The sequence below is a fragment of the Solenopsis invicta genome, chromosome 12, assembly GCF_016802725.1.
Source record: "Solenopsis invicta isolate M01_SB chromosome 12, UNIL_Sinv_3.0, whole genome shotgun sequence".
NCBI lineage: Eukaryota > Metazoa > Arthropoda > Insecta > Hymenoptera > Formicidae > Solenopsis > Solenopsis invicta.
The window spans coordinates 594131-610279 of NC_052675.1; the positions used below are offsets into that span (position 1 = coordinate 594131).

The following is a 16149-nucleotide window of genomic DNA, read 5'->3' on the forward strand; positions in this document are numbered from 1 at the left end:
TTTCTCACCCTTTCTTCTATCTCCGCCCTTCTTGTATCTCCTCTTCCTCTTTCCTCCCCTCTCCCGCATTCCAATCTTTTCAATCTCCTCTCTAGCTCCTCTATCTTTTCCCTTTTCCCCTCCTGCCTCTGTCCTTTCTCCCATTTTTTCTCCAACCCTCCTATTCTCTTTTTCATCCTCTCCTTCTCCTCCCCCCAGGCCTCCTCCCTTTTTCTCATATTTTCCAACTCTACCATTAATATTGTCATCCTATCCTCCATTCTCTCCTCCATCCTCTCCCATTTTTCCTTAAGCTCTTCCATCCATTTTTTTACCATCCTCATCATCATTAACTCCTCTCCCTTCTTACATGGCGATCTCGGCGTCTTTTTACTTTTGCTAAACAACTCTAGCTCTTTCTCCCTTCCTGTTTGTCCTATCTCCTCCTCTCCTCTATCCTCCTCCAATTCCCTCTTCTTTTTCCACAAATCCAGTACATCTACACTCCCCGTATGTTCCCTTCCCCCCTTCCTCCCCTTCCGTTCCTCCGTGTCCCTGTTCCCTCTTTCTCCATCTTCCTACTTTACCTTTTCTTCTTCTTGTTTCTTTCTTTCTCTTTTCGCTCCGAGTCTCCTCTCTATTCCGCCTCGCACTCTCTGTTGTTGCGTACGTGCCTTTCTCTTCTCGCCGCAGCGCCTCGCGTGCCACTCTACACTCTTTCCTACTCTGCGCCTGTATGCTCGCGCTCTTCTTCTCTTCCCCTCCTGCACTTCTCTTCACCCTTCTCGTGCTCGCCGCACTTCCTAACCTCTTACGCTCTCTCAGATTTTCTCTCGCTCTCTCTCTCTCTCTCAATCACTCACACCATTTGTACCCCGTTCACTCCATCACTCTACTCCACTCGCACTATCTCCTTATCCACTTCACTTCTCCAACTTTTTCACTCCACTCACTCTCTGCTTTCTATAATGCACATCGATTCTCGCACGTTTCTATCCCCACTTGCTCCGAAAACGGAAGTCCCAATATTCCACAACTAAAATGTTTATTATTTTAGCATTATAGCATTTTCAAAAAAAATTTTATACATATTCTTTTGTAGATATTGTGCAGCGTTCTGATGAAAATACAGCAACATGATGCGGATGTCGATGTTAAATTGGATTCGCCGGAAGAAAATTCTATATATATTTTAACAGCTCTCCGAATACTGAGTTATCAGCCTGATATGGATCCCGTAATATTTAGGTAAAAATTAGATTCTATTGAGATACAGTGTAATATATTTCCAGCAAACATGATGCCGAAAAAGGTTTTACAAGACGAAAACAGATATTTGTACTCAATATTTTTCTGTTGAATTTACAAACATTTACAAAATTCTCCAAACTGCGTATTGTATACTTGCTTAAAACACAACTTTTTAAAAAGAACTCAGAAATCTAACGTCATGAAAATTAAATTGTTAATTAATTTAACAATTTTGATGTTTACGAGCATCTATACTATCCCTACTTATCCTAAAAAACTCTAAAGAATTTACTGTGAAAATAAATATTATCTTGGCCAGGGTTTAAACTTGGATCTCCCAGCATTCCGTGCGGTTATCTTAACTAGTTTGATCACCGAAGTTTTTTACAGTTTTCAAGGATGAGAGAAGCTAATAGAAATCAAGAAATAAAAGCATCAAAATTATTGCATCAAGCAATCTAAACATCAAAATTACTAAATTAATTAGCAATTTAATTTTTGTGAATTTGTGAATTTCGTATTATTGTTGAAATTTAGGCAAAAGCCAAAACACGCCAAAAACAAATAAAGAAACATTTGTATGCGAATCGTATAAGAGTAGACATTTTATTTGAAATAAACACACAGTGTATAAGTGTAAACAAATTTGTTCTAGCATGAGACACCGATCTCTATTTATTGGTGACGTGTTGGTATACGGAAAGTAAACAAAATTAAAATTTATTTCGCGTTGTTTTTCCCAACAATTATGTTTCTAAGTTTTTTTGAAAAAGATGTGTTTTAAGTCTGATAAGTATGTGACGCGCAGTTTCGGAAATCTTGTAAATGTTTGTAAATTTACATTAAATTGAAAATTGAAAATTCTAAAATTGAAAATTAATGTGTTTCATGATATATTTCGGAAAAACTCTTTTTTCTACAACATTTTATAGTATTCCAACTTTAGACAGAGTATATGCGAGTAACATCTGCAAATCGACCTGTTCGAACGTATTTTGTCCAGTTTTTTTATGTAAAATACTCACAAAAAATGTTTCACTTACACACTATATGTGTTGCATTGACCCTAACAAAACTTTGCTGCCGTGCCGTTCGAATTCTAGTTGACCAAAAAAGTTGATCAACTATATCAATTGAAAAAGGAGATTTCAAACTTTTTTTACGTCTTGGTCCGAACCTCCTATCTCATTCCGTCTTCACATAGCAAGCGTTCAAAACTTCATATGGGGTCTCTTAGACCCACTTACGTGTTTAAGGGTTAATCCCAATGAGTAAAACAATACTTTTGTAACATTTTAAAAAATATTTTTTGCAAAAGGTTTCTTTCTGAGGAAGTCTTTCTCGGAAGTCCCAAACGGCAACCCATCCAAGTCGTGACCCTGGTGAAAGATACTTGACTTCTGCGACCATTGCGAACTGATTCCTTGTAATGATTTGTGAACATTTTATACTAATATGTGTATATAACCAGTGTTACGTCCTGCGGAGTAACAATTCTTTTCTTTCGAAATCGATGCAGCCAAGCAACCAAAAAATTGCGAAAAGATGGTCTATCTTAACCGCGCAGATACGCTAAAATTGTCCGGTCGAGTCAATACGGTTGGTCTACCCTTGACACGTACCGATTTTGGGCGGAAGCAAGCGTTGAAACGCGGATGATTGACCCCATCAACACGAAACACTTGTCGCGCAATTAATAGGTAGCGCGTGGGCAATAATAAGAGACAGTACACCTGCGGATTAAAATCCCATAGAAATCATAGGCAGAATCAGGTATAAAAGGAAGGAGCTCCGGAGCTCGCGAGCACTTACTTACAGTCATTTACAGTCACTTACGAGCACTTACCGCACCTTTCTTCATTCTGCTCAATCGCTCATTTTTTCGTCATTCATTGTTCGCGATTCACTCCAGTTCGATCCGTCGCACATTCCGTGACATTATATGTCCGAGTTTGTGACGTTCAGATTCGTATTTATCGTACTTAAATTTGACGCGGCATTGTGAGAATTAGTCAACAAGTTTTTTTTGCAACTTCCGAACACTCTGAGTGCCAACCGTCGACCAGCCGTCCGCCGTTGTAAGCTGAATCCGCTCCGCCAAGCACCAAATCGTTCGCACCTTCACAAATTTCACCCAACAGTAAGTCTTAGCCGTCCATTATTTTCTTCTTTTATTTTTACTCTTCATAAGACTACCTTCTCTCTCTAGTAAGATATTTATTATATTTTTCAAAACACTCATATACCCAATATTATTTCATCACCCTTCCTTTCCTCCCTCTATTACTCTCTTTTCACTTTCCGCAGGATACAATCGAGCTCTTTCGATTGGGTCCGCAACTCTCTTTATTTCCCGCAGGATACAATCGAACTCTCTCTCTCTTTCGATTGGGTCCGCGATTCTCTTTATTTCCCGCAGGATACAATCGAGCTCTTTCAATTGGGTCCGCGATTCTCTTTATTTCTCGCAGGATACAATCGAGCTCTTTCGATTGGGTCCGCGACTCTCTTTATTTCCCGCAGGATACAATCAAGCTCTTTCGATTGGGTCCGCGACTCTCTTTATTTCCCGCAGGATACAATCGAACTCTCTCTCTCTTTCGATTGGGTCCGCGACTCTCTTTATTTCCCGCAGGATACAATCGAGCTCTTTCGATTGGGTCCGCGACTCTCTTTATTTCCCGTAGGATACAATCGAGCTCTTTCGATTGGGTCCGCGACTCTCTTTATTTCCCGTAGGATACAATCGAGCTCTTTCGATTGGGTCCGCGACTCTCTTTATTTCCCGCAGGATACAATCGAACTTTCTCTCTCTCTTTCGATTGGGTCCGCGACTCTCTTTATTTCCCGTAGGATACAATCGAGCTCTTTCGATTGGGTCCGCGACTCTCTTTATTTCCCGCAGGATACAATCGAGCTCTTTCGATTGGGTCGGCATCTCTCCTTTCATTTTCTGCAGGATACAATCGCGCTCTTTGATTGAATCCCCAACTATCTTTTATTCCCTGCTGGATACAATCGAACTCTCTCTCGTTCGATTGAATTCGCAGCTTCCTTTCCTTCCATCGGAAACGAAGAATTCCGTTCCTTTTATTAATTCAAACTTTTTCCTTTTTCTTTCCTTTTTTTTCTTTCAAGAAGATAAAATATAGATTTTATTTCTTTTTAGAAAGAGAGAACGTAGCCTTAATTCTCAAATTCATTCTAGTGCATAAGCGAGTCCCTGAACATAAATCTCGAAGAGGCATTAAGAACTGTCGGAATCATCGAAATAAGAAGCTCCGGAAGCTTGGCACATCGTTATCGTTCTACGGAAAATTACACAATCAGCGAGGAAAAATTTCTGTTTTGCCTAACGCTCTAATTAATTTAAGTACTTCCGACGAACCGACCGATTCATCTCCACCAGTCTCAAATCCGTCCCCCGAATCATTCTCTCTTTCCCCCTGTCGTTATCCCTCCCCCTCTTACTCCCCTGGATCTCATGTAGAAACAGATTCTAAACAATCACCAGGGTCACCTTCTTCTACCTTCGATCCCTTTGCAGAGCTCTTAGCATCTCCTCGAGATTCAACCTTTTCTCCTACAGACTTTCCTCCTACACCTTCCCCCGATTTTTTTTCATCGTAATCTCGATTCACCTGTTCGAAGACCCCCGGAAGATCCATACTCCCCAGCGTTAGAGTTTCCTCAAGAAAACCCGCATTCCCACTCATTATTTACTCCCGAACAAATAGAGTATATAGTAAACGAAAATATCGAAGCGAATCGAAGAGTAACCAATGAATTGGAAGAAATCTTCGACTCGCTCCAAAGCCTACCTGGATAGCTAAAAATCCCCTGATCACAATATACACCCACACACGCACATTTATATCTCGTTAAGCACAAATGTAACCAATTAGAATTTAAGTTATGACTGCATTTTCTCTTAAGATCATAAGATTTTTCTTCTTTTTATTATACATGTTCTCTACTAACAAAATGTTATTTGCAAATTAATAATTATTATTTTAGTCACTTATCATTGTAATCGGTTATTTCTTTTATTATGTTAAAATAAATTGTAATCCTTAATTTTAATCATTTTCGTTTATTTCAATCACCTCTAATTCCCGCTCCGATAAAATTGCACTTGGTCCGATCCCGCGTAAAAGCGATTCAATTCGTTTACGCAAAATAAGGACTACACGAATGCAAGAGTTTGAATGAGAGTCATAGGTCGTCATTCTCGACACCTGACCTACACTCTGACTCACCTGACGCATTCGACTCGTCGCATTCGCCCGGAAACATGTGTGCGCGAGATTAGGCCTGTTCCGTTCTTCCTATCTCGCTCAAATTATTTCCCTAAGTCTCTACCTGCCAATCGACCCGAGAGACCTATTTCCAGAATTCTGGACGTAACACCAGGGTCAGATTGAAAGATATTTTTGACCCGAGCTTCGTATCATACCGGCCCAATTCTGATGAGAGAAAAGCCCTAATAACTAATAAAAACATATCATTATTTTTTAAGAAATTTATTCGCAGTAATATACACTGATCCGCAAAAAAATGGATCACCAAATTTTATCACAATTTTCTAATATCTTCAAATAACGACAACTCAACAAAAAAGTATCGGATTAAGATGAAACAAGGCTCAAATTAAAGCGTAAATATTTCCCTTGATAGTCAAGAAAATCAAAATTTGATTACGAACAATCTTTACAAAATGACGGACATTGAAGACAGGCATTGAAAATAGAAAAAAAAAATTTTTTTAAACTATTTCGTTGCTCAGGAAAATCGGCTGCCTAGTACAAAAATGTACGAGCTTTAAAGATTATTAATTTCCGAATAAATCCACATTTTTAACAATTTTCTTCGATTTTTTTTTTGACCAAGTTATAGTGTTTTAAAAAAAAGTGTTACTAAACAGACAACTTTTTCTTGTAAACTCACAAGGAAAGTATCCAAAGTATCTGTCTCAGATTTAAACGAGCTTTTAATATGTTGTAATAGAGATAAAAAAAAGGACACGAATTTTTTTATACGTGCCCAATCTTAATTTTAGGGGGTAAAACACCCTTTTGAAGAAAATCGCCTTATTTCTTTTAAAGCGTATATTGTCGAAACTATAAGAGATGAAGAAAAGTATTCTAAATGAAAGTTGAATGATTCAAAGAGTACTTTATGACAGTAAAAAATTTTTTAAATTTTTTTTATATTTTCCCCCACAACTTACCTATTTTTTCAAAATTTTTATTTTTCTTTATAAGCAAAATAAAGCTTATTTTATCACAAAGTCGACAGCATATGATAAAGTTACGATGCGACATTTCCATTTTCCAAAAATAATTAAAACCTCTCTGTACGCATGGTACGCGCACCCGTCCGTGCTACGGAAGTGACTCCCTCCAATTTTGACGTGCCTTTAATATGTTGTACAGATAAAAATAATGTACGATATGATTGTATATTTAGCTAATAAGTATGATCTACAAGTACAAAGTTCGTTGCACAATGAGAATAGCACGTTTCGGATACAAACTAATTGCGGTGCTTGCAAAACTCTCAGCAGTCTCAAATCAGTCTCTTCGGTTTTGACAAGGCTCTCCGATCTCGCGGTGATTAACTCTATCGTATCGCGCACACACACACAATACGCACAGACTTGCAGCTCGCAACTCAAGAATCGCTCCTGCACCGACGTGTCTCGTTTCGCTGCCGACAGGACTCTCTCGCCCACCCGCGCCATCTGACGCCCGCTCTTACACATAGATGTATATGCATCGCACTCGCTCGCACACCACACGCATACCCACGCTCGCACTCGACCGATTCTCCTACAATAAGGGACATGTATTTTTTTTATACTTGCCCTAATGCACTTTTAAGGGTGAAACACCCCTTTGAAGAAAATCGTTTTTTTTTCTTTTGAAGCGTGTATCGTCCAAATTATGAGACAGAAAAAAAATGTTCTGAATAAAAGTTGAATGACTACAATAGTACTTTATAATAGTGATTAAAAAAATTAAAAAAAATTTTTTTTATACATTTTTCCCCACCACTTACCTGTTTTTAAAAAATTTTTTTTCTTTTAAGCAAAATATAGCTTATTTTATTACTAATTGAATGGTATATGATAAAATTATGATGCAACATTTCCATTTTCTAAAAATAATTAAAAACTTCTCCAGAAGCAATATGGTACGTGCGCTCGATATTTTATGTATCATGTTTTGCTCGTATTTTTATATATTTTTATATATTTTATTTGTTATTTTTAAAGTGTTTTAAGTTGAAAGATTGTAAAAAAGTTGTTATTAAAACTTTTTTTTATTTAAAAACGGATATAGGTATACAAAAAACAAATGCAAACACACACGTTCGCATGTCTTTTTATGCCATTGATGACAGATTTCCTAACCTTAAAAGTGTCAATCTTTATCACTTTATGACTTTTTACCTACTTAAAAGCGACAATTTTATATTCATATTCATGTTCTATTTATTAAAATACACAATATTATCAAGTTTGAACTAAATCAATGAAGAACTTCAGTTTACCTTCATGCTTAACTCTGCGTAGCGTAGACGTTTGTAACGCAATCAACGTAAGGTTAGGGTTATCTATAGGCGCTGCAATTAGTATTAACGAATCGCCCCGGTGCTCGGTATTACGAATAGCCCCAACATCAACTGTGCGCATTATTGTGTATGATCGACAAAAATAAACATCACACAGCAAAAAGTAAATACGAAATGTTTCAAATACATTCAACTAGACACGATACATTCAAAGTTTTTAAGAAAACCTTATTATCTTACTTAAAGTTTAAAGAAATGCTGACTATCAGAAATTACTTTGACTGTCGCAAAACACATTTTTCACTATTACGACTTCAATATGACGCTGTTGCTAACAAAACTTTGTTAGCAACTTTTTTACATTAAGACGTGTTGAGAGTGTTTAAAGTAAATTTTTAATTTGTACCTATAAAAAGATACTTCCAATTATTGAATTACCGTCTAATGATTTGCCCCGGTCTCCCTTATATATACCCTATGATCAGAAAGTACCGGGAATTTTTTATTTAGAAGTACCGCGCATGCGGGAACCGGTTTATTTTTTTTTCTTATATTGGTACGACCTTAAGACGCACATCTGTCAGGTTTTAGTGCCATCCGATCATTAGTGTCTGCCTGGCGTTTGTTTACATCAGTCAACTTTTTTCATTTTGCCGCATTTTACCATGAATAATTTTGTTGAACAAAGAGTTTGTTTGAAATTTTGTGTTGCGAACGAAATTTCGTGTGCCGATGCATTGAAAATGTTGCAAAAAGCATTTTGCGAATCTGCTCTATCAAAAACAAGAGCATACGAGTGGTATAAAGACTTTAAAAGTGGTCGTACAGTGGTGGAAGATTTCCCTCGTTCCGGACGTCCATCGACATCGAACACCGATGAAAACGTGAAGAAAGTGAAAGAAATGGTGCTTGAAAATCGTCATACCAGCTTAAGAGAGATGTCTAGTGAACTTGGCATTGCATATGGAACGGCACAGCATATTGTGGTTGATGTTTTGGGTATGAGACGCGTGGCAGCCAGGCTCGTTCCGAAGGATCTGAATTTCTTGCAAAAACACCACCGAAAGACAGTTGCTGAAGAGATGATTTCTGAAGCCCAAAGTGATCCAACCTTCATGAAACGGATAATTACGGGCGACGAGACATGGGTCTATGAATTTGACATGGAAACAAAGCAACAATCGTCCGAGTGGCGCTTCGAAGACGAGCCGAAACCGAAAAAACCGCGTCAAAGCCGCTCAAAAGTGAAGGTGATGTTGACTGTTTACTTCGATTACCAAGGCGTTGTGCACTATGAGTACCTTCCACCGGGCCAGACAGTCAACAAAGAATATTATTTATCCGTTTTGAAGCGTTTGAGAGATGCTGTATGTCGCAAACGGCCGGAAATGTGGGCCGACAATTCTTGGATTTTGCATGATGATAACGCACCATCGCACCGAGCCCGAATTGTACTGAATTATTTGACCAAACATCAAGTAAATACCATCAAGCAAGCACCGTATTCACCTGATATGGCCCCGTGCGACTTTTTTTTGTTCCCCAAGTTGAAGTTGCCACTTCATGGAAAGAGATTTCAGTCGATCGAGGAGATCAAAGAGAATGCGACGAGGGAACTAAAGGCCATCCCTTCGTCGGCCTACCAGGGATGCATCGAGGACTGGGTCAAGCGTTGGCACATGTGTGTTGCTTCAGATGGATCATATTTTGAAGGAGATAAAATAAATTTGCCTGAAATTTAACTCTATTCTATTTTATTTAAAAATTCCCGGTACTTTCTGATCATAGGGTACATACACACACACACACGCACGCACGCACGCACGCACGCACGCACGCACGCACGCACGCACGCACGCACGCACGCACGCACGCACGCACGCACGCACGCACGCACGCACGCACGCACGCACGCACGCACGCACGCACGCACGCACGCACGCACGCACGCACGCACACACACACACACACACACACACACACACACATATACATATTGTATAATAGAAGCAAGATGTTCAAAATTTCCAAAACTGCCTACTTGAATATAATTAAATTTTCAAAAGTCAAATCCTCGCCAGTGTAAAATGATAAAAATGGAAGTCCTTATAACCAAATCCTCAGCTCCATCCATAGTAAATAATATGTCTCTTATATAGACAAAGTCATGTATTATGCTCTTACGAGTGCATCAAATTTTTCAAATGTTTTAATGTATAATTGACAAAGTGCACATGATACCAAACAAAACTAGATCGAATGCGTATTATTTAATCTGTTTTGTCTGCCTACCTTCCTCCAATAGGTATTTTACTTTTTTTCAGGAAAAATGTGCTTTGCTTTTTCAGATCTATCTCTAAATCATAATTTTTTTAACTCTAGCATTAATGTAAATATATATTTTTAATGAATTGACGTTTGAAACAAGTGTCAAATAATCGAATGAAGATATAAAAATAATTCTAATGCCTGTTGTACGTGTAATTTTACAAGTAAAGTTTTATAATAAAGGTCTCAACGCTGCATGTTCACATTAGTTTCAGAAATTTGTGACTGAATAAATTAATAAGTATGGTAAGTATATTTTGAATTTTGTTTATTAAAGTTAATAAAAATAAGTGTAGCTTTTACAATATATATGAAGTTCACTGAACTAGTTAAAATAATACATGATTTTAAATATGCTCACTGTGTGTGTGCGTGGGTATGTGTGTATTACAAAATGAATGTTAATTATAAATTAATAATATGTGTGTTAATCTCGTTGTGTTACTTGATATTTAATAATGTTTCTGTTAAGGTATTCTCTTTTATAAGAGATAATTCATTTTGTCGACACGAGATCATATTTACTATCATGTATTATTTTAATTAGTTTAGTGAACTCTATATACATTGTAAGAGTTACACTAATTTTATTAACTTTAATAAACAGGAAGCAAAATGTATTTACTATATTTATGAAATTACTCTAGTCACAAATTTTTGAAACCAAAACGAACCAACACAACACATGAACGTCCCCGGACGTTTGATACATGTCCACAAAAGTCCTTGTAATGTCCCAGTATCTCGTACGTCCATAGGATGTTCCATGGTTCTCCTATGGACAGTCTAGAAAACTAACGCTTAGTTTGCTGCATCGGTGTTACTATAAGAAATTAGCTAATCATAGACAATTTGTAGAAGAATAATCGACTATGATTGGCCAATTTCTTATGGTAACGCCATGATGCAGCAAACTGAACATTAGGTTTCCAGACTCTCCCTTGAGGGTTTTTATGATAGTGTTGAAGCGAGCGCCACTCGCTACTCGTGTCGAAAATATGTACTGGACAAGATTCGTTTAGTCATTGACGACGTCGACGTATCTTACATGTAAAACGTCGAGATTTGGACTATTTGTCGCGATATCTCCGCATATAAGGCACAAAAAGAAAAACTAAAAAACACTTTTATTGTACAATTCAACCCCAAGCTATCGTTTAAGAATATACAGAACTTTATCGGTTCAGCCATTACTAAGATCTGATAATGTCGTACCTTTTGAACTCGCTGACTCACGTAAAAGAGGCTTGGTTTTTCTCGCTTGCTTACATTTCCACGAAACGCGACCACGTTTCTTAAAAATTGTTTTAAAAAATGCCGCCCCTAGATAATAGCCTAAATTAAGCTTAGAAGCTAATCCGACCCTGCAAATGACTCTAATTTCATTAAAATTAGAGATGAGGTAGGATTTTCTAAATAATTACTCAGAATCGATATTAAATACAATGAATTAAATAGCTTTTATTCTTATAAATCTATTTTTAATGAAGAGCAAAAGTGACTCATTTTTATCTTATTACTTTTTATTTAGGCAAGGTTTAATTCAAGGTGATATCGAAATTATCTACCCTATATTAATGTGGCTTTTAACACATATTGATATGGTCCAGAAAAGAGCGTATCTGTCACAATTTCTTGTTAAGGTAAGATATCTAGGTGATAAATACTATATGCGTCTGTATATTAAATTACGTAATCTCTCATAGCATAAAACATCACAGCCATGTCACAGTCTCACAAAGTCACAGTTGAATTGTGATGTCACTGTAAGATAATCAGAAGATAACCGTAACATCACCTTACTCCATGATATTGTACAGCAATATCGCAGTAGATGCAACTTTAGATGCAAGATGCAACTTTAATCACATTTGCAATGCTATTGTGACTTCACCACAATATAAATTATAATATTACAGGGTGACACCTTGTTTGGACACAGTTTAATTGGACATCAACCAATCATTTCGACTTATCTAACCCAACCAACGGAAAGTTTTAGGCATCGGCCGCTGTAAGTGATGTCCAATCGGTCCTGTGTCCAAACGGGATCTGCCCAATATTACAACTATACAAATTTTATATCACATATGCAATTTGTATGGTTAAAATACAATTGTACAGCACATGTACATGTTACTCAAGAGAATGTTTTATGATTTAAGTCTTTGTCCTTTATAATGCATAAAACTTATCTACGTTTAAAGTTTTTTTTTACGTGGGAAAATTCTCATGGATATTCTCCCCCCCTCGGAGAAAGAGAAAGTGTTATATCAGACTCTTACCGACTAAAACCCCACGATGGTCCTACCTACGGGGACAAGGAGGCGCCCCGGGATCGCAAATGTGGAGATATTATAGTTGTTAAGGTAGCGACTTATATTATGTCGTATTTCTACTATCTTACTGCAATGGATGATAATAATATACACGGATTAAGGTGGATTAAGATTACGTTTATATTCTAATTGAGCCGCCACATGTGTACAATACGAGACTACCGACAAGAATGAACGGGTTACAATATTATTGGGTGTACAACATAATACGGTCCGTTTTATTGCTTGAAAAATGCATTTATTTGAACGATAAAATGAATTAATACTTTATTCTCAGTAGTGTCTATCGCTAGCCTCTACTTTTTCCCATCTTTCTGGCAATTTATGGATTCCGCCGCGGAAAAAGCGTTTATTTTTTGAAGCCAAGAATAAATCGCCAATTTTTGATACCCTGTTCTAAAGTGAAGCGTATTCCAGTCAAAGCGTTCTGCATAAATAGATACAAATGGTAATCGGAAGGGGCAAGGTCTGGGCTATAAGGCGGGTGAGCCAAAACTTCCCATCCGCTATTTTCCAAATAGTTTTTAATCGGAACAGCAACACGAGGCCGAGCGTTGTTATGGTGAAAGATTATAGACTTGTATATGGTCACATATTCTGGACATTTTTCGGTTATAGCTCTCTTTAAACGGATTAATTGTTACCTGTAGAAGTTTCCCGTGATGGTTTGACCAGGTTTTAGTAGCTTATAGTGAATCACATCCTTCTGATCCCACCAAATACAGAACATTACCTTGGTACCATGGATATTCGTTTTCGCCATTGATGTTCCCGGTCGGCCGGGCTTTACATACGATTTTTTGCGTTTTGGGTTGTCGTAGTGAATCCATTTTTCGTTTCCGGTAATGATTCGATGCAGAAAAACTTTGTACCGTTCAAGCAACATTTCGGATATGCAAAATCGTCGTCCGATATCTTTTGGTTTCAATTTATATGGGACCCAATTTCCTTGTTTTTGGATGTATTCCACGGCTTTGAGTCGTTTCGAAATAGCTTGTTGAGTAACTTCCAATGTTTTTGCAAGCTCTTCTTGCGTTTGACACGAATCTTAATCGAGTAATGTTTCTAATTTTTCATCTTCAAACTTTTTTGGTTGACCCGAACGCTCTTTGTCTTCAACAATAAAATCACTACTTTTAAATCCTTGAAATTATTCTCTGTAAGATTTATCCGATGGTGCAGATTCGATCGGACGGTTCATCATACACTTCCACAAGCAATGTGCTTTAGCTGCACTTTTCTTTCAGTTGAAACAGAAAATCAAAACTTCCCGCAAATGATGTTTATTTGGAACGAAATTTGACATTTTCAATGCAGTAAAAATTAAACTTGTTGCGCAAAACTCAAAGACTTGTAAACAATATTTAGTTGATAGATCTTGACACTTCACAATACAGCAACAATCAGCTGTCGCCGTCAACCATTTATAGCACCTAGAGCTATCTGTTGAAAATGGACCGAACTAAGTTGTACACCCAATAAACTATTGAGTTCGGGTTAAGACATCGATGGGCAAGTTCTTATGCGCCGATGGTAAAGCTATTGCTATCACGTCATTGCTGGATTTTGTCCAGCGCCTTACTATTGGTGGAGATGATCTTCACACAAGAAATTCAACGGCAGTATCCCGGTTGGACACGTAACGCATGACTGGAAACCGCATAAATGGAAACCGCACGATATAAAACCTAAACTCGTCGGTAGAGGATTGATTGAGACGGTTTGGGCCGTAGGCCCATCTCTTTGCCTCCTCCCCCCCCATGTATGTGCGCGCGCGCGCGCGCGTGTGTGTGTGTGCCTGTACGTGTGCATGTGCATGCTAAGGTGACAACGAGGTTAAATTTCCAATTGTACGGTGTTTAATCGTGCGGTTTCCAATCGTTACGTGTCCAATATTACATTTCCAATCGTGTTGTGTCCAATTGTTAATGTGTCTAAACGGGTCACCCCATTTCCACCAACGAATGCGCCCCCCTCAACGTTTCAAGTCTTACGTCACAAGTATAATATCTTTTTAATTTAAGATTTGAGACACAAATTATGTATTATGCGTTACTAAAGACAATGACTTACATCAGTGCTTGCAACGATCTGCACATTTTGTGTCGATTCTTGAAGCGACGCCTACTGCTTCCCCCATTACCGTTTGCTGCTCGAAGATTGAGTTCATAAACACGCGACAAGCGGTTTGCCTCAGGAGCGTCGCTAAGTGAAAACACGCTAGTAGTGTACCTTTCGAGAAGTTTAATGTAAAAAATTTTTCTTTTAACTTAATTTTTATAACAATAATGTACGGTCATTAGAATTTAGACAATAGTTTTCCACATTACCCTTAAGATACTATTACAAATGCGTTTTTTATGTCATTTCCCCAATAGGCTTAGTGAGTAGGCCTACTGGGAAAACCACATTAAAAAAATGCATTTGCAATAGTATCTCAAAGGTAATGTGGAAAACTATTGTTTAAATTCTAATTATCATATATTATTGCTATAAAAATTAAGTTAAAAGAAAAATGTTTTATAATAAACTTCTTAAAAGGTACGCTACTAGCGTCTTTTCACTTAGCGACGCTCCTGAGGCGAAACGCCTGTTGCGTGTTTGCAAGCTCGATTTTTGAGCGGCGAGCGGTAGTGGGGGAAGTAGTGGGCGTCGCTTCAGGAATCGACCCGAAATGTGCAGATCGTTGCAAGCACTGACTTAAATCATTACTTTGAAATTATAAATCAACCATTCTGCTAAGGATTCAAAACTACAAAATCAGTACAGATAACAAATACCATATAAAACCAAAATATATTATAAACACAGCACATAATATTACTGCAATATTTCTCAGAAATATTTTGTTTGAAAATTTTAAACGGTTTCCCATCAAAATCGTAACCGCAAACATTGCTTGACTTCTCCAAACTGATCCTTAGTGATGATCTGTGAACACTTTGTGTTAACTCATGTATAGCATTCATAGGTCGATATATTATCGAAAAAATAAAACATAAATAATTAAAGCATATTATTTATATAAACATACATAAAATTATATTTTTTTTATTGATTTTCACAAATAAATAGCATCTGACATAACTTTTCTGTTATTCGTTGAAAAATACAACTACGACAAAATCAATATAATTAAATAATTAAAATTAATCTAGGAAAGTCTTTGAAGAAGTAAATGTAAAATTATTACTCGATTTCATATGCGATGGTTAATAGTCAAGCTTGTGTAGTGCAGGTATAAAAAATTTGTATGTTCGGAGCCGAAAATGATGCAGTACGATTATGTAGACAATGTGGGTCTTTTTATACGTTACAGTCCGCGTTGTTGCATAAACAGTTTTTTGAATATTTATAACTATAAAGACCTTTGTTTGAAAGAAGTACCGGATGAACAAAGTAAAAGCGATGTGGATGTAACGAAAGGTTACAGGTTAATGGAGAGGTTATTCAACAAAACTTTAGTGAGATGGCATAAATTATAATACAAAAATCTTTAATATTCAAACGTGTCGGACAGTTCTAAATTGAAGAGCTTACAAGAAACTCTATTAATAGCAATATTAGAGTGTTGTTCATAAATGTCATAATGAAAACTTAATACAATAATTAAATTAAATATGAAAAAATTTATATTGTTTAGTTTTAATTGAAGTTAATGAAAGACTCGAAATTT

At 37.1% G+C, this 16149-nt stretch overlaps 1 protein-coding gene across 1 annotated transcript in view; it reads left to right on the plus strand.

Moving 5' to 3' along the window:
- The window catches only part of LOC105197916 (intraflagellar transport protein 81 homolog), a 134215-nt gene that overhangs the window by 26769 nt on the left and 91297 nt on the right, over positions 1 to 16149 (plus strand). Inside the window, exons 2-3 of the mRNA XM_039456335.1 lie at positions 1082 to 1227; positions 11666 to 11777. Of these exons, the coding sequence (XP_039312269.1) occupies positions 1082 to 1227; positions 11666 to 11777 (258 nt within the window). The remainder of the gene's footprint in view (positions 1 to 1081; positions 1228 to 11665; positions 11778 to 16149) is intronic.